The sequence below is a fragment of the Pseudorca crassidens genome, chromosome 10 (assembly GCF_039906515.1).
Source record: "Pseudorca crassidens isolate mPseCra1 chromosome 10, mPseCra1.hap1, whole genome shotgun sequence".
In the NCBI taxonomy this organism is placed as follows: domain Eukaryota; kingdom Metazoa; phylum Chordata; class Mammalia; order Artiodactyla; family Delphinidae; genus Pseudorca; species Pseudorca crassidens.
In genome coordinates, this window is record NC_090305.1 from 41,815,919 (window position 1) to 41,838,213 (window position 22,295).

Below are 22,295 nucleotides of genomic sequence, written 5' to 3' on the forward strand. Positions count from 1 at the left end.
TTTGTTTTAGCCAGAATCGATTGGCGCTCTCTTACATCTGAAGGATCTCTGGTTGGACGGAAATCAACTGTCAGAATTACCTCAGGTGAGTGGTAATTTCATACTGTCTCCCCCAAAAGGTGAAACCACCACCACCTTCATGTGTTTCCTGCCTCTACATAAGATTTTCTGTAGGACGGATCTTGAAAACCAAAACATTGGTTGAAAAAGCAGATTTGGAAAAATATATTGAGCATTCACCGTGCTGCATTGCTGTAGAAACACTGAAAGCCTCCACCCACCATTTCTAACGATAATAAATATATCCTGTAGTGTGTGAAGTCTGCATTTTATTTCATCCTTGCTCTATGCTTGGCTTGCCTGCGTGAAGCCCAGCAAATTTGGAAGTTACCACGATGCCAGATTGAGATGGTACAAGTTTCTGCCACTGTTTGTGATGTGCCAAGTGCTTTGGGATAAGTTGGCCCCAGTTTGCCCCGTAATAGTTGATGTAAAAGCAATGCAAAAAGCTTTTATTTCATATTTTTTCCAAGTGTTGCTATGGTTTAGCTGGAATGTCACACGCTGTTCATGTTTTTCCTGCTGTTACCGAGCGTGAGAACCATGTTCGGAATGAAATGGAGTCTCGTGTGGGCTTCTGAGTACGTCGTGGTCACCTTGTGGGTCCCAGCAAGCAGGACCCGCTTTCTGGTCAGTTGAAAGAGAAACTTGAACTAACAACAACACACGGGCATTTCCCCCCTTACTTTGTTTTTCTCCAACTATTACTGAAGTTTACTCTTTGCTGTCTCTTACAGCCAGGGTTAAAGTCAGAATATATTTCACGATGGTCTAGGTGTGTGTATTTTACAGTAATTCAGAAGCTGTCTGCTGGGCTGTGTGAACCTGTCGTAATGGGACCGTGCACTTCGGGTGGGAAATGTGTATCGGTGCAGGGAAGCCTAGCACCAGAAAAAAGCATTTAAGTAAAATTCAAATTGTTGTAGTTATAGTGCTGGAATTACCATTGACATCACCCGCGACTAATGCAACTAAGGAACTAATTTGAGTGTATTTCTGAGTTCTTGGCTGCATTTGGGAAAAGGATAGGACAGAACAGTAACTGGTGTGGGCAAGGGTTTGATTAACACTTAGATTTCTCTAGGAAATTATGAGAAATCTTGATTGAGAGGATTCTAGTAACTTAAGAGTCAAAGGGTGGGGGGAAGATGCCAGGAAGTTATTAAGAAAGTAATAAAACATCAGCTGTATAGGATGGATAAACAAGGTCCTACTGTAGAGCACAGGGAACTGTATTCAATACCCTGTGATAAACCAGAATGGAAAAGACTATGAAAAAGAATATATATATATATATGTATAACTGCGTCACTTTGCTGTACAGCAGAAATAAACACAACATTGTAAATCAACTATACTTCAATAAACTTGAAAATATCAGCTATTAGACATGCAGGGGGAGAGTATATGTGTGGACAGATGTACATGAACAATTATGTGCAAAATGCCATGTCCCAAACACAAAGAAATGAACACGCCACTGGTCATGTTATTAATGGTTATTTCAACATCTCATTTGCCCGCTTGTATAACCTTCTGTTAAGCCAGGACTAAACACATCAGACAGTCCCAGAGAATCAGAATTATCTTCCTGTCTTCACAGATGACAGAAAGAAAAGGAGACAAAGCCATTGTTAAAAGGAATGAATGAAAAAGTGGAAGAACCTCAGGGGCCTGGCATGAAATTAGTAGAAATGTAGTCTGATTTCCTACAGGCAGGGAATGCAGGGGTGGGGCTCACAGGATGTATATTAGGTGGGAGATAAACTTGGAAGAATCGATCCCAGTTCAATGCCGGCTGAGGAGTTTGTGCTTATGTAGCCATCAGGGAGCCACTGGAGTTAGAGGAGGGGTCTGATTCCGTGACTGGAGCGATGTTTCCTGGAGGGAAAGATGGAGGCGTGGTTTGTGAACAGACGTGGGCAGAGGATGCCCAGACCAGTCCGGGTGGGAGGGTACTGAGAGTGGGAACGTAACAGACTGGCAATGGCACGGAACAGTGGAGGCGGTTATCAGAGAGAAACTGTGCCCTTGGAGAGCGGAAGGGTACGATCTCTCTTGAATGGAATGTGAGCCTCATAGAGGCACCTCCCTCACTCATGGGTTGGCTCTTCTGCTTCAAAGCAGTCTGCCTTTCTTGTCCCGAGTGTTAACGGTGTCGGCGGGTCTGTGTGCTCCAGTTTGGCTGGGGAGCAGATGCACCGATGTCGTAACAAGCGCTGTCTGTCATGGGAGATAGAAAGTAGATGGTTTCCTTCCAGGACATCTCAGGCTCACTCTCAAGTGCGAGCTGCCTTCTGAGTGATTGATTCCAAACTTGGAGAACTGGATTCTAGCCTCCTTTTTTTTTTTCTCCCCTAATCTGTGGGACCTTAAAACGACTCATCTTCTCTTGGTGCCAACCTCCTCATCTTATTAAGGGAGTGATTCCTCACCTGCATGACGTCGGAGGGCTTGACATCCCTCCCAGCTCCGTGTGTGTGATTCACACTGCTTTCGGTTTTATTTGGAAGGGGGTCTGGAAACTTACCCCTGCCTTCACACTCACACCGGCGCTAAGGAAACATCCTTAGGACCACTCTGGGATTCGATTTTGAAAAATCGCTGTAACAAATTCCTCCATACCGTGGCAGGTTCAGGCATGACTTTCTTTTCCTGTGTCGTTGATGTAGGAAATAGGAAATCTGAAGAACCTGCTCTGCTTAGATGTCTCTGAAAACAGGTTGGAAAGACTTCCCGAAGAAATCAGTGGCCTGACGTCATTAACGGATTTAGTCATTTCCCAGAACTTGTTAGAAACACTCCCAGATGGCATTGGTGAGTATTGAAAATAACTAACTACCAAGGTGCTGGCTCTTCTCAGGTGCTGGGGACGTGATTCCTTCAGTCATTTGTTTTTAAAGAAGGCAAGCAAGGAATATTTAATACAATTAAAGTTTCTCCATATGCAAGCATTTCTGTCGCCCTGGTCTGGTAGCAGTTATACGTGTTGTTACTTTTAAGTGTTGGCCCCTGTCTACTTCCTCCACATCTTATTTCCATGATTTCGGTAGGGATCAGCCCAAATCACAGAATGTGTTTCAGACATATGAACAACCACTAAGACATTTCTAATTGAGCATCGTAAATAGTTTATGGGAAACGACCTTTGACCTTATGGTGTGACCCAGGTAAGGGCTGTTAACAGGGAGAGTGGGTGTCGTATGGAACCTTTTCTGGTCTATCGAGAATCATCTTTTCCTTGAACCATTCTTTGCCATTTCCTTTAAAAAAACGTCCAGACATTTCCTTTCCCGTAAAGGAACACAGCCCAGGGTGAGAAAATAAATGCAAACAGAGAAGATATAAACAGACATACGCTGTCAGCTCCACTGTAGCCAAGCTGCCTAGAAATTGTAAGAAATTATATTTAACTGTGTGGTTGACATAGGATAGCTGTCTTTGACCTTCACTTAACTTGTATTCAGAACATCAAAGGGAGTTTGGGGAAGGTTTTCAGTAGTTGGAGAAGCTGTGTGACAGAGGACCCCTTCCTTTCTGGTATTTGGTCCAGATGATAATAGCGACCTGGCAGAAATACTGGCTCTGCATTTTGGTTGAGGCTGGTTGGGAAATTGATGGGGACTTTGACTCCAGGTAGAAACATTTGCTGAGAATCATATATGGCATCGGAAAGCAGTTGTAGGGACTGGGGATGTTTTGTCGTTGGGAAAAGGGAGAAATAGGAGTCATGAGACGGTTGATGTCAAGCCTTTGAAAGGCTGTCAGGTAGAAGGAGATTTATTCCGTCTTCTAGTTCAAGTGGGTGAAAGGAAAGGGTTGCTAATCTCAGTTTGATTTAAGAAAGAGCTTAAAATGCATGTTATGAATCAGTTTGGGCTGCTTCGTGAAGAAATGAGCCTCCCATCACTAGAAGTATTCGAGGAAAGGCTGTCGGACCACTTGTCAGTGATGTTGTTGAGGAGATTCTTGGAGTGAGCTCTGTCAGCTGTAGGGTTCCATGCCTCGCAGAAGGATATGGGTCTCCTGGCCTGAGGACTGGGGGGGACTCTCTGCGGACAGTGTTAGTTGGTACTGATTATGCTAAACAAGGAGCCTAGCAATCGGTGAGTTCCTCTGCCTTGCCCCGGGACCGCACGCAAAGCGAGTTCATCCCTTCAGCATCTCCACATCTCCAGATTTATGTCTCTTTTATGATAGAGGCTGTTCTCCGATTTTCCTGGGGACAGTGTCATCATGCCGACCACTCTCTGTGGATAACAAGGACCTCTGCTCTGTAGGCTCAGCCCCTGACGAAGTAGTAGTTGAAAGTGAGAATCTGGTGATGCAGGATCTCCTCCATCCCGCGGGGGCTGAGGAGGCTGCAGTAAACCCCAGTTCCTTTCCCGTGGCCTGAGGGCATTGCCCGTGAGTCCGTTTTCCCCACTCAGAGTGAAATAGATCAGTCTTAATGTGGCTTTTCAAAGATTACCATCTTTTTTTCAAAAATTTATTTCTTTTTGGCTGCATTGGGTCTTCGTTGCTGTGCGCGGGCTTTCTCTAGTTGCGGCGAGTGGGGATTTCTCTTCGTTGCGGTGCATGGGCTTCTCATTGCGGTGGCTTCTCTTGCTGCAGAGCACAGGCTCTAGGCGCGAGGGCTTCAGTAGTTGTGGTGCATGGGCTCAGTAGTTGTGGCTTGCAGGCTGTAGAGTGCGGGCTCAGTAGTTGTGGCTCACAGGCTTAGCTGCTCTGTGGCATGTGGGATCTTCCTCGACCAGGGCTCAAACCCGTGTCCCCTGCATTGGCAGGCGGACTCTTAATCACTGCGCCACCAGGGAAGCCCAAAGATTACCATCTGACTCTGCATTGACAGAAATACTTCATTGTAGGGATCTTCACGGAGTCATTGTCATCCACAGGTGATAGAATAAACAGCACCGTGCTGTCTTTTGTTTTTAGTGAGGATGATTGTTAGAGTAACATTAAAGTCTCTCCTCTGTACACGAGACATTTCTTCTTCTTAAGGATCCATCAAGAGCCAGCTGTTTTTTTTTTCCTGAAATCTCTGGGCTTTGACGTATTTTTAGGTAGTGACTTTCCAAAGGATTTGCCGCTAATTGCTGACTGTTTCTGACATTCTGAACAAATGATTTTAACTCTCAACTGTTCGTGGTCGAAGTGAGAATGGTACAGTTTCATAATCTGAAAAGCTGGGTGAGGAAATCAAATGAGCAAGGACAGCCGATAGGAAGTACCAAGCGGTGATCAGGAAGACAGTGATAACTAATGAGTTTGAATAACGCTTTTACAGGAAAACTAAAGAAACTGTCAATCTTGAAGGTGGATCAGAACAGACTCACCCAGTTGCCCGAGGCGGTTGGGGACTGTGAAAGCCTCACGGAATTGGTTCTTACGGAAAACCGGCTCCTGGTGAGTGTGGTTCCAGGGTCAGAGGGAGACTCATGTTGTGGGTTCTGTATCACAAAGGCTCCTTAGGTTCGATTCTACTTATTTGTAATTTGGGTAGACCAGATGGAAATTGCCTTACATTGTAACTAACAAAGGGACCTGAGAAGCAAGCATGTGACATAAAGGTGATCCGTTTTGACGTGTCCAGGTCCCCCATCAGAGAGTGTGTTCCCATTGTGATGCTTAGGGTACAGGGACTGAGCTGGACACTAGGGGGCCCAGGGAGGCGGGGGCGGGGGGTGGGTGGGGACTGGCCCTGTCAGTGGAAGTGCTGATGCCTGCATCGGGGAGTCCGAGGTTGGGCCAGAGGGGGAGGGAATGGTGGTTGTCTCGGGAAGCCTTGGGAGCACTGGGGGTGGGGGGATGCTCTTTTGGAGGAGCCAGAGCACAGCTTTGACCTTGATCTCGCCCCATCTGAGAAGCTGGGTGAGGCAGTTCAGGTTCCCCGGGCTTGGACCAGAGAGAGGCCTCTGCATCTTCCCGGGGCAGCACCTGCTGGGGTGGGTTCCCAGGGCGACGGCAAACCTCAGCTGCTTCTCGCCTCCTGCTGCTTCCTCTCTGTCCATCGTCCTTCACCTCCCACCCCATCTGTTCCCCTTTCTCCTCTTGTCGTTGTCTTGTAGCCGCTGTTTTCTTTAGTTTATTTTCCTGCCATTCTCTTTTCTCTATATTTTGTCACTTTAGGTTTTACTCTACTTTCCTTTTTCCTCTTTTCTTCCCTTTTCTCCTCTCTTTATAAACAGAGTAATGCTCTTTAGGTGAAAAGATCAGAAGAAGACAGCAAGAGTGAGTGAAGGATGTAGGGTTGGTAGTGCGGCGTGTGCCCGGAGCATCTCCCCTCAGACAGGACAGTGGCCTCCTTGGGCAGGTTGGGTGGGAGGGACTAGGCTCTCCTTCCTTGTTTCTGGGTTTAGAATTACAGATGGTAGAGACTTCCCTGGCGATCCAGTGGTTAAGACTTCGCCTCCTAATGCAGGGGGTGTGGGTTCCATCCCTGGTCGGGGAGCTGGGTCCCACATGCCTCACGGCCAAAAGACCGAAACATAGAACAGAAGCAATATTGTAACAAATTCAATAAAGACTTTAAAAATGGTCCACGTCAAAAAAAAAAAAAAAAGAAAAAAGGAATTACAGATGGTAGTCATAACAGTCAGAAAAATAATATTCATCCCTGATTCCATCAGGGTTGAAGACCCCCCCCTCCCCGTGGGCTCCCACACCAGCCCGGGTGGCCCCCCTCCTTCCCCCAGCCTCATGGCCCCCCCCGCTCGGGTTCTCACAGCCTGCTGAGCTCTCTGGCCTCCACAGGCATCTAAGCCACCATCTCTTGGAGTTCTCAGAGGTGCAGGCGGGGGAGGGATGAATCTCGAGGTTGCAGATTTCACTTCATTGACTTAAAGAGCCTTCATTACCTCTTTTACTTGGTGTTTCTCAGTTCCCAGGCCTGTGCCTTTGACCTCATTTCATTGAAACATACTCTCATTTCTACAAAAATACAAAATATTAGATGCCACGTCCCCCAAGTGAGTGTTACAAACACCTGATATCCAGGAAGAACCGTCACTTCTCTTACTGGATGAGATTAGATTCTCTCAGTTCTTGAGAAGATCTGTTTTACTCTGAGCTGTGTGAAAAGTATGCAGTAAGTTAATAACAAAAATGTTGCTTTAACAGACTTTACCTAAGAGCATTGGAAAACTTAAGAAGTTGAGCAACTTGAATGCAGACAGAAATAAATTAGTGTCTTTACCAAAAGAGGTACGTGCTTTTAAGAAAATAATATAATGATAATTATAAAGAAATAATAACACATAAGGGGTCAAAGATGTCAACTACTTTAAAAGACTTATGTGATGCTTTTTAAAGGTGTCAACTCTCATCTGTGGATTCAGGGATGGTTGGAGGAATTGTATGAAAGAATGACCATCAGTAACACTAAGGAGAGTAGGTGGGTCCAGATGGTTGTGAGCAGAGTTGGGAAGGGTGAATTCGTTGGGGGACAGAGAGAACGATATTTTGGGGTTGACCTAGGAGAACAGTGACACCACGGACAGGAAGGGGTGATCTGGGAGTTGGGCAGAGGAAGGGGATGACTTTGGGTTTGACTGGGTTTGATGAGGAGGTTAAACTGCCCCATAACCATTGGAGTCATAAAAATGGATCTTGGTGGAGCGTCTTCCTGGGCAGAGGCTTGCCTCCGGGAGAGAGGGAGCGAGCCTTCTATGTAGAGGAGGACGCCCGCGAAGGTCGGGCCAGGTTCTTAGGATGTTTTGGTCCGTGCTCCAAGCAGGAGAAAAGAGACAGTCACCATCATTTGTAGGCATAGCTGTGCAGCTTAGTGGCATTTCATTTCTGGCAAAGGAGGTGCCAATACTGAGAATGGGGAGGAAACCTGAGACAGATCACACAGGGAGGCATCTGGGCCATTGTTTAAAAGGAAGACTCTCTATTTGGAACCAGGAGAACCTGATTGGAAATGGGTCTTACTGAGCTTGATTTTTTTATTAGCAATAGAGCCTAAAATAAAGCTTAAGATGCCGTTTCTCCACTCTCCCCCCCCCCCCCCCCGCCTCCGCCCATCAAGTGAGCCGTTGGTGAGCCCCTTGCCCTGGCCAAGGCCTCATATGAAAAGGTGCTGTGTCCTCTGATGTGATGACCACTGGCCAGGCACCGTTTCCTCCTTATTTCTCTGTTTGACCCTTTCTAACGTCTGTTTTGGAATAGTTTCAAAGCTGCCCTCCAACCAGCCAGAGCTCGAGGGGTTCTTACGCTCCCAGGGCCGCTTCTCTGGGTGTCCGACTTGGCTTGGTCTCTTCTTTCCCTTCCCCATCTGGGTGTTCTGCTCTCGGCAGCCCAGGCTTGTCCCTGGGTGAGAACGGCCAGCCTTCCTGAGTGGAAGCATAAGGATGTTTGTTATAAATGTGACTACGTTCTGTTTCCAGCAGAAAGACCTAATTCTTCATCTCAGCTAAACTGGGACAGCAGAGAGTCTGCTCATCAAAATGTTTTGGTTCCAATCTCAAAGCAATAAACCGAAACACAGAGCTGGTGTTCTGAGCATTTAATTGTACTCTTGTTGGAGAACACGTGTGGGTGGGTGTAGATCGGACACATAAACACATGCAGAGAGAAGTAGAAAAGATTCATGACTTCCTTTCTCAATGTCCTGCACTACACTAGCTGCTGTTGTGTATATTCATTGAATCGTCACAGCAGCTTTTTGAGGCCGTGAGGGTTTCCTCACTTTACAGATGAGGAAACTGAGGCTGGTGAGACGCTTTCCCCACCGGGGCTCACACAGCTGGGAGTTGGGAGAATGGGTTCCAGACGTGTCCCCAGATGGCCAAGCCCATAAAAGCAGATTGAACCTACCTTTTCATCGCTGTGACCTTGACGTAAGGCAGGACCTTGATTGGGTAAAGGAAGGTCAAATCATCTTTAGTTTGGACACTTTAGAAAATTAATACATTTGAGGAATAGTTTCAGTAAATGCCAAGGAGAGAGCTTCTGAGTATGATGTTAATCCCCAGCAAGGTCACCACCCACCTGCCATGTCCCCATCCCTCTCTTTGGATCTGCTCTTTCAAAGGAACACATTTTAGACAAGAATGTGAGGAGTTTCTTCTTGTAAACTGTCCCCATCATATTAGCATCAGCCCTGTTGTCACTCTGAGAGAATGAAATTATTGATATGATTGCTTCCCTGGCATTTGGAGTTTCATCAAGGAATGAAGTTTGTGCCTTTTCCTTCAGCTGCCCGAGAAAGCAGAGCTTTTTAGGACCCCAGGGACTGGCTCTTTTCTAGCCCATTTCACTCCGACTCACATACTCTGAGCTCCCAGGCTAGGACGTGTCCCAGTTCTGCTGTGGGTCCCAGCTTGGTGACCCTGCAGAGACGGGCAGTGCTGGCCTCTGACCCTCGGGCTGAGCTGCCAAATCATCGATGGGCCCCTCACCTTGAACGGGGTCTTGTTTGTTGGTCTGGTGTGAGTGTGAGTGTGTGTGCAGGGGGAATGCCACGTGTGTGCATACACTCTGCCTCCAAGCTTGATACCATCCTATCAAATCCTGCAGTCTCCTGACTGGATTCTTTTCTTTCCAAACGTGATTACTTCCTCTTGAACAATTAAGTCTCACGCATGACACATCTAAACTGAAATGCTGACCAATTCCATTTATATGCCCCAAATCCATAATTGTATTAATGGCCATTGGTCTGGTGTGCTGTGTAGTTGTTCCTCTTTTTTGTCTTTTCTTTCCCTCCTTTGGATAGTATCACATATTGTCAGTTTTACAGCACAGTTCCTTCGTCTATAGCAGCATTTATTTGCATTTTTTCCCCAAATGGTTGAGGGGAAAATGTTTGCACTGTGTGGGTCACAATAATAGATTCTGTTTGTGTTGTGTGGTGTTATGTGTAGTAAACATTTGCAAATCAATGAATGTCTCTTGTTTTCTTAATTGTTAGCTGCTTGGAAATTTAGAAAAGTCAGGTAAACTTGCAATCTTGTAAGTATTGTTCAGACCACAGTTGCATCTCTGACTTCCATTCTGCTTCTCAAATGCATGAAGATTCAGATCGGCTGACAGCTTTGTGTGCTCTTCATTGTAAAACATCGGACATTTTCCTCGAAACTCAGTTTTTTTTTTTTGTTTCTTTAAATGACTGCATGGCCTGGAACCTGGTTTTGCTATGTGTTTGTCAGACTTGTTCCGATTACTCTCTCTCAAAAGAATGCTTTTCTGTGAATTACATCTTAAGTTATTCAGAAATTCTGAAGGGCATACCTTGGGGGCTCATCTGCCTTCACCAAATTCTACTTTGTTGGCACGGTTCTGTCTCTGAGGGACAGGCTAGAATCGCTTTATTTGCTACATGTGGCATGCTTCTGATTTTTCAATCCACTTACCTGCGTCTTTTATTTCTCATCTCGTTGCTCAAGTGTGTATGTTTCTGTGATAAGGAAGTTCCCTAAAAAACCCTGTTTTTGGTGGAGGGAAGAATTAAGGGGAAGAGACTCTGATTCGTGGATAGACAGGATGTCGGTGTATGTGTGATCATGCGTATGAGGATAGACACAAACTTTATAGTATTTCCAGCCACATCTTATCATTAAATGACCTAGACCACAGAGAGTTTCTGGCTGGAAGAAATGGAGTATATATCCAAGTTTAGGGCTTAGTCTCTTGTCTCCATTAGGTCAAAATGGAAGTGACTCTACCTACATCATACCTGTCCAGTCAGATGAGACAAGGGAGGATTTGCAGATCATTCGTCAAAGCTTTCCTTTATCAGGCAATCTGTAAACACGAATTACCCACAGATATTGTGCTATTCAGAAATGTCCATGGTGATAGAGTATTCATTTTGTAGACAGCTTTCTGCCTTCTTATTAGTACAATTTAAAATTCTTCTAGAGTAAGTTCCCATGATGTTCTAAAGTAAATTATTGATAAATAAAAGAGATACGACAAAACCTAAAAATGCTAGAATTAAAAAAAAAAAAAAAAAGCTGACCGTTGGGTTTCAGGATAGAGAAGGCATTCCTAAACTTGAAAGAGGAAATAACTCATAAAAAAAACAGTTGATGGATTTGTCTATGTGAAAATGAGATTTCTGACCTTCAAGAAAATAAAGACAGGCTGGGGGAAGGGTGATGTTTACAGCATCACACGTGAAGGCTGTCTTTCCTTACTCTGTTAGAAATTCTTTCACATCATTGAGAAAAGAGATGTACCCACTCTAGAAAAGTGGACAGAAAGAAAAGCAAAGAACCCCCCCACAAAAACCAGTGATTCACAGGAGAAAAAAATAGAAATGACTTTTAATGTGAAATCATTATTCACAAAATGTTAATTGAAGCATTTTCACCTATCAGATTTTCAAGATTTAAAAAATATAATAATATACCAAATATTGGTTAGAGTACAGGAAAGTGCCTGTTATCATGGAAATATAAATTATTATGGCTTCTCTGGAAGGGAATTTGGTAGTAGTATTAAAAATTTGAAAAATAGGCATACCCTTTGATTCTGTAATTCCACTTCTAGGAATTTATCCTAGGAGAACTATTATGGATGTACACTGAGAACCATGCATGAGATTATTTCTCCCAGTGTATGCAGGAGCGTCTAGCATGTTCCAGGCACCATGCCAAACATGTCCGGAGGCAGCTGACATGTGCCAGGCCCTGTGCCAAGTGCCTTCAGGCTAATTCTTGTCTGATTTTCACAACAATTCAATGAGGTATAGGTAAATCATCATCAGCATCCAACAGATATTGATTTCTAAACTAAGACTCAGAGAGGTTAAGTAACTTGCCCAGGATCACACAGCAAAGAAATGGTAGAACTAATTAGCAGTGTCTACAGTGGTGATCTGCTAAGTAATCTGTGATACATATGTAGAAGGAAATAACTATGTGGTCAGTAAAAATTCTGTTAGAAGCAAAATGACCTGGGAAGACATTCTTGATTCTGTATGCAAACAAAGGTGCTAAAGATCATAGGGCTGGTTCTAATTCTGTTGAAGTGCTTATTTATAATCACAAATGCATGGCATTTGAACCTCAAAATGTTAAGACTGATTATCCCTTCATGGCAGGATTTGGTTTGAGTTATTTTCTCATTGTGCTTTCGTGCGTGTGTGTATGTGGTTTTTATTTTCCAGTCAACTAAGTTACTTCCTTATAATTAGAAGAATGCTGTCGCTGTTAGTGGATATTTTGATGTCAGTGGCCCAACAATTCAGGGAGTCCCAAAACCACATGGTTTCCAAAATATTTCTGGAGCAGGGAACATTTGAATAATATGCCACAGATGATCATGGGAAAGGCAAAAAATAGTCTTTGGTTTCTAAAATTATACCTCATGTTATTTCTGTTCAAATAGGATTTTGACCAGATTTTGCTTATTGTACATTTTCCCTCTTGCCAGTGAAATGTGGGTTCAGTTCTGTTACAAATAATATTGAAAGGAAGATGCCGAAGGAGAATGAAAGTTCCTTTGCACTCGGGGCAGGTATTCACAAGGCAGGCTACAGGCAAAGGTGACCAACACAGGCTTTCTCTTTGAGTCACGCAATCTGTCTGATTAGCTCCTTTAAGCTGTCACCTGCAGGCAGTTAATACTCAGGGAAAGTTGACCTTACTGAAGGTTTGCTCAGTGATCTGCAGGTCCCATATCCTTGAGATGGATCAGATCAGTGCCGAAGAGTTAAGGACAGTATTGTCTTGAATTAGGAGAACACAGAACAGCTCAACAAGGATCCTTAGCTACGTTCTGTAATTCTCAGAGAATCCAAGTCCAAGCCCTCGTATTCTTTTCTCTGGTGCTGCCTTCCTTGTGTGCTATTTTGTGGTTAAAGGGAGTTTGAAAATATCAGCTTCCTACGTAACTGGTAATAAGTTATTTAAACAGTGACTCTGCTTCCCAGAATTTCTAAGTGATGGAGACATTTTATCCTGTTGACCTCTAAGGAGCCTGTAAACTCTGCCTCCTGAACCCAAAAGAGAAAGCACAAATACACGCGAATGATGCAGAATGCAATACTGAGCTCAGGCCAGTTCTTCAGTCCTATGAACACAAAATGTCACTGTGATGCACCGTCAGGGGGACAGTATTTTAGGAGGTTCTGGGGCGTCCAGGGCGGAGGTAGGCAGCCTCAGCACAGTTCCAGCAACATGGCAGGGGCTCAGGTGTGGACAGCCTGTCACTGGGACCTGGGACTTTCACTTCTTGGAAAAACAACAGCTACATTTATTTGGCAGCAGCAATAGGCCAGGTCCTAGGATAGGGGCTGTGAGATAGGTGGTTTCGTTCAATCTAATGCTTATTGTTACTTTTGCTAAAGTAACATATCCAAATCCACAGGACCTAGGACAGAGCCTAAGTTCCACCCCTGGTCTGTGAGGTCCCAGAGCCCCCCCTCTCCGTCACCCCGCATCCCCCTCTGACGTCTGTGAAGAACTCTGTCTTTTGAATCATGGTTTTGACTGCTCGATCCTCTCTTCCAAAAGCCAAAGCTTTGCGCCGTGCCCTCCCAGCTGGCTTGGTGTGAGCGTGTCCTTTGCTTTTTGCCCCGTTAGGCAGCCCTCACACATTCAGCCCAGATGGACTCTCTGTCCTCATCGTTTCCTGAAAACATGGCCAGTGGTGCTCAGAGGCCACTCACCTGCCTTGTCCACCCAGAGCGCCTGAGGCTCTTGGATACACTGCCTTCCTCCTCTTGACCTCTCAAATGGTGTGAGAGTAGAGCGGGGAAGGAAAGAGAAAAAAATAAATCACGGGCTGTAAGCACGTAGCCGGTGCACACCCTCCACCGGGAGTTCCCGTTCTTTCCCCCAAAGTACGTAAGCGGTGTGAACTTGTCCAGAACTTTTATTGCACGGGCGACTTTCAAAGACCTCTCTGACCCACTTTCATTAGTTAATTAATGTTTAGGAGTAGATGGTATAGGCACACGGTACAAACTGAAAATGTTCACATGGTGTATGCAACAGTAGGCCCCCCAGACAAAGACCCCACCGGTGGCGGGGGCAGTGGGCGGCTTCCTGACAAAGCGAAGCCCCAAGTCACGATGCAGCCTCGGCTTGTGTGTAAATAACCGATACCTGCTTTGCCTCCCTGGAGTCCAGATAAGCCCTGTCTCCTCAAAGCCAGGCCGGCATGAGGCGTGACCGGCCTCAGCCACGTGCTGACCCAGTAGGCGCCCCTTCCTGGCTCGCAGACCCGGTGCGGATCCCCGTCCACATGGAGCGGGGCCGGGCCCCACGGGGACCTCCACATGGGTCGATCTTTGTTGGGGTCACCTAAATTCATCAGAGCGAATCTAATCGTGTCGGTCCTCACACGATCCAGGGTGTCCAGGGTTTTGATTCCTTTCCTTCTGGGAGGTGCCTGGGCGCCTGGGTTAGACTGAGCCCCTTCCTCAAGGGAGGGAAGAATGCCAGGCCCCACAGAAGAGGTGCCTCTTTTAGGACGTGATATTTACAAAACGTGAGAGGCCGCCCTGGTAATTCTTACCAGGGAAAAGAGTTTTGCGGTCTCCATTGTTACACATAGAAGCAGATGACAACTTTAAGTAGCAGCCTTTCAGTAGTAAGTAAACAAATACAAGTGTGTAGACATACCTTCATGAGGAATGTTGGTAGGTAGCTGGGCTTCACCTTTGGGCAGAGAGGATGCCAAACACCCTGATGACATGTAAGCGTGCAAATTAAACAGCCCCATCAAACGATCTGTCAGAGGGTTTGTATGGACCATAATTAGAAAGGAAACAGATTGACGTGGACCAGGGGCTCTGGGCAGGCTTTTCGGGGTAGAGGATGTTTAGCTAATTGGGGGTGATGGTAAGATTTAAAAAAGACAGAAAGAAGAAGGGTGTATCTATAAGAAACAGTGCGACCAAAAATATAAGATGTCTTTTAGAGGACAGTGAGCAAACCAGTTTTTCTGGGATGGGAAATGTGAATACTGAGAAACGAGGGGAACAGTACGTCTCTGGGTGTTTCCAGGTGACCAGAGAGGAACGTTAGTCTGTGTTTTCTTGTGTGTTTAGTTTTCTTTTACATTCATTATGGTTACATGCTGTGGTTAAATATATTATTTCAAAATCCTTATATTAACTCCTAAGGGAAGACATAAAAAGATTGTGCACAAAGGTAATTATGTAGCAGTTTCATAAATGTGCATTCCGCTTTTTAAGAAACACACGTACGTTTAACACAGAAATAAATAGAAAAGGGCAGAAGGTATATTCAGATACTGACGGAGAGCTGGGTGTCTTGCTCCTCCTCTGGCGGAGGCTCTGGGGTATTTTTCCATGTATCAGAATCAATAGGTCCCTTCATCAGCCCTTTTCCCCAGCCGCCCTGAGTCAGAACAGCGCATGTGTGGAGAGTGTAGCGTGGACGCGGGCCTGCGGGATGTTGTGTCTGGGACCCAGCTGGTTTTGCAACCCCTTCGTTCAGCTTTCCTGACTGTAGAAACCACAGACAGCTTATTCAAGAGAGTCCTTGAATTCTTTTGCGAAGACTAGACTCTTACTAAGCTCAGTTACCTTTGAATCGGTTACTTAAAATAAAAAGGGAATCAAATTTGGTGTGGACGCAGATATTGACTTGTGCTTTCAGCAGTAGGTCTTAGCCGACCAAATTCACTTTTTGCTAAAAGATGGTTCATTTTGCATTTGTCAAAGAGCAATGAATTTATCAAATTAAGTTGTGAATGACCAAAGGCTATTAAAAGATGTGTGGTAGAAATCAATGTATCATCTCTCAGATGTTCCTCGTTTTCTTTTATTTTTAAAGAAACTGGAACACTGAAGTTAACATAATGGGCAGGTCTTCAAAGGGGTGTGTGTGTGTGCGTGTGTGTGTATCACCTTTGGCCTGACTTTTGAAACCTAGAATTCTTTTTTATTTAATTTAATTTTTTATTAAAGTATAGTTGATTTACAATGTTGTGTTAGTTTCTGGAGTGCAGCAAAGTGATTCAGATATATATATATATATATATATATATATATATATATATATCCATCTCCTTTTTCATATTTTTTTCCAAACTAGAATTCTTAAACTCCCATATTACCAAATACTATATGTCTGGACCTGTGTTGTCTGGTTAACATATTTAAAAGATGCAGTTGCATTAGGTAGCAGTAGAAAATGACTTTCTGTTCAGAATGCAGTTTTTGAACTGTATTGTTTATTTTCTTGACTTAATTTAGAACATACGTGTTTAATGTTTTGCAGAGATTTTTAAGCTTACTGGACGACTCAGTGTTTTATATGATTTAAATCAATCATAGCTGGTCATCAGTGAGACTTAAAATCGTGTGATGTTATTTTGTGCATCCTTTTCATGCCATTTGATGAACAAGACCCTCCAGTCCCACCCCCATCTCCCAGAAAAACCTGGAAAACAGTCATGTTTTCTTTCCCATCACAGATCGGCGGGTGCAGCAGCCTCACCGTGTTCTGCGTGCGCGACAACAGGCTGACTCGGATCCCTGCGGAGGTTTCACGGGCCGCTGAGCTGCACGTCCTGGACGTGGCAGGGAACAGGTAAGCCTGAGACAAGCAAACGGTCATCCACCCCAGCCTTGGTGTCTTGCCTTTGCTCCACCTTGTAAAATATATACTGATTGGTCACATTAGCCAGGCCTGGAAGCTCCCAGTCTGGGAGCTGGAGTGATGGAGCCCGATGGAGTGGACAAGGTCAAGGGCAGCCAGAGCGTGGAGTCCTTTAAGGTTACAGTGGGCACGGCCGGACACATGCTTTCCAGATGACGGTACCGCGATGGAAGGGGGAGGGAGACCTAGGTCTTGGCTTTTATAACTGGCTTCTGTATGTCATTGTGGACCTTGGTTTCCTCATCTGAAAAAAGAGCTCCCATGAGTCTGAGCTAGATTTTAGCCAGGGGTCTTGATGTGCCTTGCCCGTGACTCTGAACCCCCTGACATTGTGAACAAAATTGTATTCAGGGACACTTTGCTGGTGAGAAGATCCACAGCTAATGTCAGAATTGCCAGGTGTTTCATAGTCTAAAAAACCTGACGAGCCACCAGTCGGTGTCCCCAAGGTCACAGCAGCGCCATCTCTCGAGTTCTGGGTCAGAGGTCTGCGGGCTGCTTGCCAGACTCTGGAATGTGGACTAGAGTCATTTCAGCCATTCTGAACCAATTTCATCACTGCGAATGTCACCGCAGTTTCCTTCCCCTGAGCCCGCCTATCCAGGCTCTTCTTTCCACCTCTGACACCTTCTCTGTTTCCCCACTTTTATCCTTTGGCACTCATGTTCCTCTTTTCTCCAGGAAGCCTCCTCTCTGGGTCTGCATTTCTGAATTACCCTGATGCTAATTGCTTGTTTACCTGCATGCGACCCTCCTGAAATTAAAGTTACCTAAAGTTAGATGTGATGGTTTGTGTGTCATTGTGATTTGTCCCCTCAGTAGATGCCTGGTGAATATCTGTCGACTGAATGGAAATGTTAAAAATGTTCATTTTGCAGAATGGCTGGCAGGCCACTGCAAAGGGCCTGATATCACAGGCTGTGTTGCCAAAAGGAATTTAAAAAATGCTTTTGGGTGTTATATAGTTAGATGGGAGAGAACGTACTGGACCAGGGGAAGATGATCAATGCTTCAAAATGGTGAAGGCCAGCGATCCAAAGAGTGTCTGGGGGATTGCGGCCTACGTGATTCGCTGCTCACAGGTCAGGCACGAGCCACCATTTTTCACTCCTGCTAATGGATCGTGGACAGCCGTGCTAAACAAACAGCAGGACACGGGGGAACCTGGTGATGAACTATGGCCTCAGGAAACCCTCACCGTTTTAAAGTTGATGCTTTCAGGACATCTTGATAGATTCTTAAGGCCATTCACTGGTGACTGGAAACTCAGAATTAATTTGAGCTAGATGTTGAATTTCTGCTTGGATTAAACCCAACAGGAGATATGCAGCTTGAGAAGGGCCCTTCCCTCCTAACCTCTCCCTGCAGCAGTAGAAGCTCAGTGATTCCAGACCCGCCCCAGTTCTTGCCACTTTGGGGAGCATGGATTTGCATCACTAATTCTTGAGCAGAAAGATGGCTCTGACCTCTAAAAACTGTTTTTCACACGAGTGAAGACCCCATTCTCAAGTTCTCAGGAGAAGGGAAAGTTCAATATTTATTATGCCTGGGCCAGGGTGGACAAACGCCAATTAAAAAGTCGAGTGCCATAGCTGTCATCTGAGTCAGTTAGGTGTGTCCTTTAGTCCATTGTATATATAGACGCATAACCAGATTTTAAGCTTATTAAAGTATTTAATTACTACTTATTTAAAGTATCAGTAGAGAAACTGATACCCTCCGGGTGAAAAGAGGCTACCATGTTAGCTTTTCAGCTTGCAGAAATGTCACACCATGGGAAGTCCTACCAAATACAACAGAAGTTTCTGCCTCTCCCCACAAGCATATAAAAGTAGCAAACGGCACAGGGAGGCTGCATATCGGTTCCCAGAAACTTTTTTTGGACACGTTTGATAGGAAAATTATAGCAAGGATAACGCTGAAATGCCACTTGGACACTAAAGCCCCAAGCCTTCTGGTTCAGTAATAGAGGAGGTGCCTTGTATCAGCAGCCACCTATGGGCCCAGAATACAGATGTCCTTAACTCTTAGGTTCTTTCCCATATGACTATCCACCAAGTACACAAAATCGGGTATTGGAGCATCTTCCTCACAATATTACTAGTACCAAATACTGCAAACCGTGGCTGTCGACGGAGAAATCGTTTGTAACTTTGAATTTCATGATCCAAAAAATAAATTAAAAAGCCTAAAAGGTATCACCTTATACCTATTAGGATGGCTTTTTATCAAAAAGACAAGGCGTAACACGTGTTGGTGATGACACAGCAAAAAGGGAACCCTTGTGCAGTGTTGGCGGGAATGTAAGTTGGTGCGTCCACAATGGAAAACAGTATGGGGTGTCGTCAAGAAATTACAAATAGGACCACCATATGATCCAGCAGTTCAACTTCTGGGTATATACCCAAAGGAAAAGGAAACAGGATATCCAAGAGGTATCTGCACTCTCATGTTCATTGCAGCTTTATTCACAGTAGCTAAGATATGGAAATAGCCTAAGCATCCAACAGGTGAATGAATAAAGATGTGTGTGTGTGTGTGTGTGTGTGTGTGTGTGAGAGAGAGAGAGAGAGAGAGAGAGAGAGAGAGAGAGTGAGTGTGTACACACATATATACATATATATGAAATGGAATATTACTCAGCCATGAGAAAGTCGGAAATCCTGTCATTTACAACAACAAGGATGGAGCTGGAGGGCATTTTGCTAAGTGAAATAAGTTAGAGAAAGACAAATACTGTGTGATCTCATTTTTATGGGAAGTCTAAACAAGCTGCACTCATAGAAACAGAGAGTGGACTGGTGGTTGCCAGGGGCCAGCGGGTGGGGGAAATTAGGAGATGCCAGTCAAAGGGTACAGATTTCCGGTTAGCAGATGAATAAATTCTGGGGATCTAACATATAGCATGATGACTGTAGTTAACAACACTGTATTATATCCTCTAAAGGTGCTAGGAGAGTAGATCTTAAATGCTTCCAACACACAGACGCATACACACACACACACACACACACACTGTGGTGATTATGTGAGGAGATGGAGATACTAAGCCTACTGAGGTAACCATTTCCCGAAACAGTCATCCCTCTGTATCCCTGGGGGGATTGGTTCCAGCACCCCCGAGGGTACCAACATGGGCAGATGCCCCAGCCCCTTATATAAGATGCCGCAGCAGAGTTGGCCCTCTGCATCCGCAGGTCCTGCATCCTCAGACACTGAACACCAACTTTATATATCAAATCATCACATTGTCCACCTCAGATTTACACAGTGGTATATGTCAATTAGATCTCAATAAAGCTGGAAAAAATATTAAAAGACAAAACACAACAGTGTAGCCAGACTGTGGAATACTGAGCAGCTAGAGAATGATCTGTTTCTCTGCGTTGTGACCCACGATGCCCAGGGCAAAGAGCAAGTGTGGACAGTGCCTGGTGCTCTCATTTTTGTTTTTGTTTTTAAAAAGTCTTACCTATAGAGAACACCAAAATATTAAGTGGTTCCCCTAGAGGAGGGCTGGAAACTTGAGGTTACAGGGGGCTTTCACTTTAGATATTTTGGGATTGTTTAATTTTTTCACTGATTATGTTCTCTCTGTGTATCTCTTTAAACATTTTTGAAAACGTTGCTTAAAACTGACAATTCTACTAGGAGGTAACAAACAGATGAAATATTCAGTTTTAAGAAGCATTCAGCCATAGGTCTAGTTAGTATTACATTAATCAGGAGGCCATGTTTAGTTGCTAAATAAATTTGATAAAGCAACTGCTACCATAGCCAGAGGTGGGGAAGGTCACTTCAGTGGGCTGGTCACCGATGTATCTGGAAACGAGAAGCTCACGGTTTGGTTGTTCATTTGCTTTATTCCTTGTACTGTTGATGTAAATAGTAACCACGGGCTTTTTATTTCTGAGGCGATGTGGTCCTAAATGTAGCACAGAGATGTGTACAAAGGGGGCTGCGGCTTCTTGTGTTGATCCTGTAGTGAACAGAAGGTACCAGAATAAACCAAAAAATGTATTACTAACTCCCCTGGAAAGCAGATTTTTTTAAAAATCTGTTTTCTGGCTTGTATCTGGGATGGCTCACCCAAGAGAAACAGAGGAGTGTGTGTCTTTCTCCCCAAGGCCGCAGTGAGTCAGCGACAGGGTCGGCCCAGCCCGCAGAGTCTCTGTTTGCAGACTGGGCAGGGAGCAGGGCTTTTTTCCTCTTTGACACTGGGAACACCTCTGTCCATAAGACACGTGTGAACGAGCTCATGTGTGGTGTGTGCTTGGCCAGCAGCAGCCGAATCCAAGCTGGCACGTTGATTCTTTGCGGGAAAACCAGTGTTCTAGACCACGCATCCGTCTTACCTGGCCTGGTGGCATGTGATTTTAAGACCTGTTGTTGTGGAGTCTAGTAATTTATTTTAGCTTTTATGACATGATTTGCATCCTTAGCAGCTGTGATTTATTATTGATGCTCTGTTTAGCCTTTTGTTTATGCCTTTGCTTTAGCACTTATCTGGGAAGCCAGTTATTAGTCTGAGAAGGCACGACGACCGTGTTTTTAGTATCTGTGTCATGCCAGCTTTCAAATCTTGATTTATTTTTTCTTTACTCTCTCGAAGGTAGAGACACTGACTATAGATTTCTTGCCCAAGACGTTGAAACTTGAAACATTCTGGAGGATATTAGCTTAATTCCTTTTTAAAAGAGAAATAGGGACAAACTTTCAAAAGAAATTACCCTTTGGTTCAATAAAATGAAAAAGGGTTTGATGTCTTTTAAGCCCCCCCCCCCCAGTGTATTAGGGGTATTCTTTTCAAAAAGTCCTGTCACAGTGTCTGGCAGATACCTGCCTCGTGTCTTTAACTTGCTTGCATTTGAGTATGTGTGTGACAGCCTTTGGGCAGAGGGAGGGATCATTTGTACCTTATACAAATAAGCACAGAGATTTCACTTTCTAGTCCCCTCAAAGAACCAATACCTCAGAATCAGGGGAAGTGGGGCTGTGAGTTGCTGCGCCCTCAGACCCCTCCAGGCATCCTCCTGGTATGTGCATGTCACTGCACTGGGTGGATTCTGGGATTTAAAAACACATATTTCCCACCCAATTTGGCCGTCATTGGTGAAATAGTGGCGTGTACAACACACGCAGTCTTTTCAAGGGTCCTTTCACATAGGCAATTCTCATGGCATCGACTTGAGAACCTCACTCCCACGTGGGCACAGTTCCCTGTATTTAACCAATACTGCACCCACTGAGTGGGTATGGGATGGGTCAGCCTTGACTGGACTAACTTTTAGGAAAAGAAAATATTTTCTCACCTCCATAACTAGGACATGGGAAGCCTTTTGTGAAATGTATTCATTATTCTTATAGAAAGTGTGTTAATACGCTGTCTGCATTCTTTGATCATTTCTAACTTCATCTGTTAAATTAACTTAGTTGGTCTGTGCTTACATTTTACTTGGATTGGTTTTATAATATTGGAGTATAACTGCTTTTTCTAGTTTATTTCTAGTTTATTTCCCGTAAGTCTGTCAATTCAAAAATACGTCTGATAAGTCTGCAGGTGAGACATTTAGGCATCTCTCCCATACATGTTAAATGGAGATAGAGGTACCATTTCATAGAAGAAAGAACCCCAGGAATACACGCTGT

The 22,295-nt window shown here is 44.6% G+C and overlaps 1 protein-coding gene across 2 annotated transcripts in view; it reads left to right on the plus strand.

Moving 5' to 3' along the window:
* The window catches only part of LRRC1 (leucine rich repeat containing 1), a 127,551-nt gene that overhangs the window by 99,388 nt on the left and 5,868 nt on the right, over window positions 1–22,295 (plus strand). For both annotated transcript variants that reach the window (XM_067753436.1, XM_067753435.1), the window contains exons 7-11: window positions 11–85; window positions 2,733–2,877; window positions 5,351–5,469; window positions 7,183–7,266; window positions 16,462–16,577. In XM_067753436.1, the coding sequence (XP_067609537.1) occupies window positions 11–85; window positions 2,733–2,877; window positions 5,351–5,469; window positions 7,183–7,266; window positions 16,462–16,577 (539 nt within the window). The remainder of the gene's footprint in view (window positions 1–10; window positions 86–2,732; window positions 2,878–5,350; window positions 5,470–7,182; window positions 7,267–16,461; window positions 16,578–22,295) is intronic.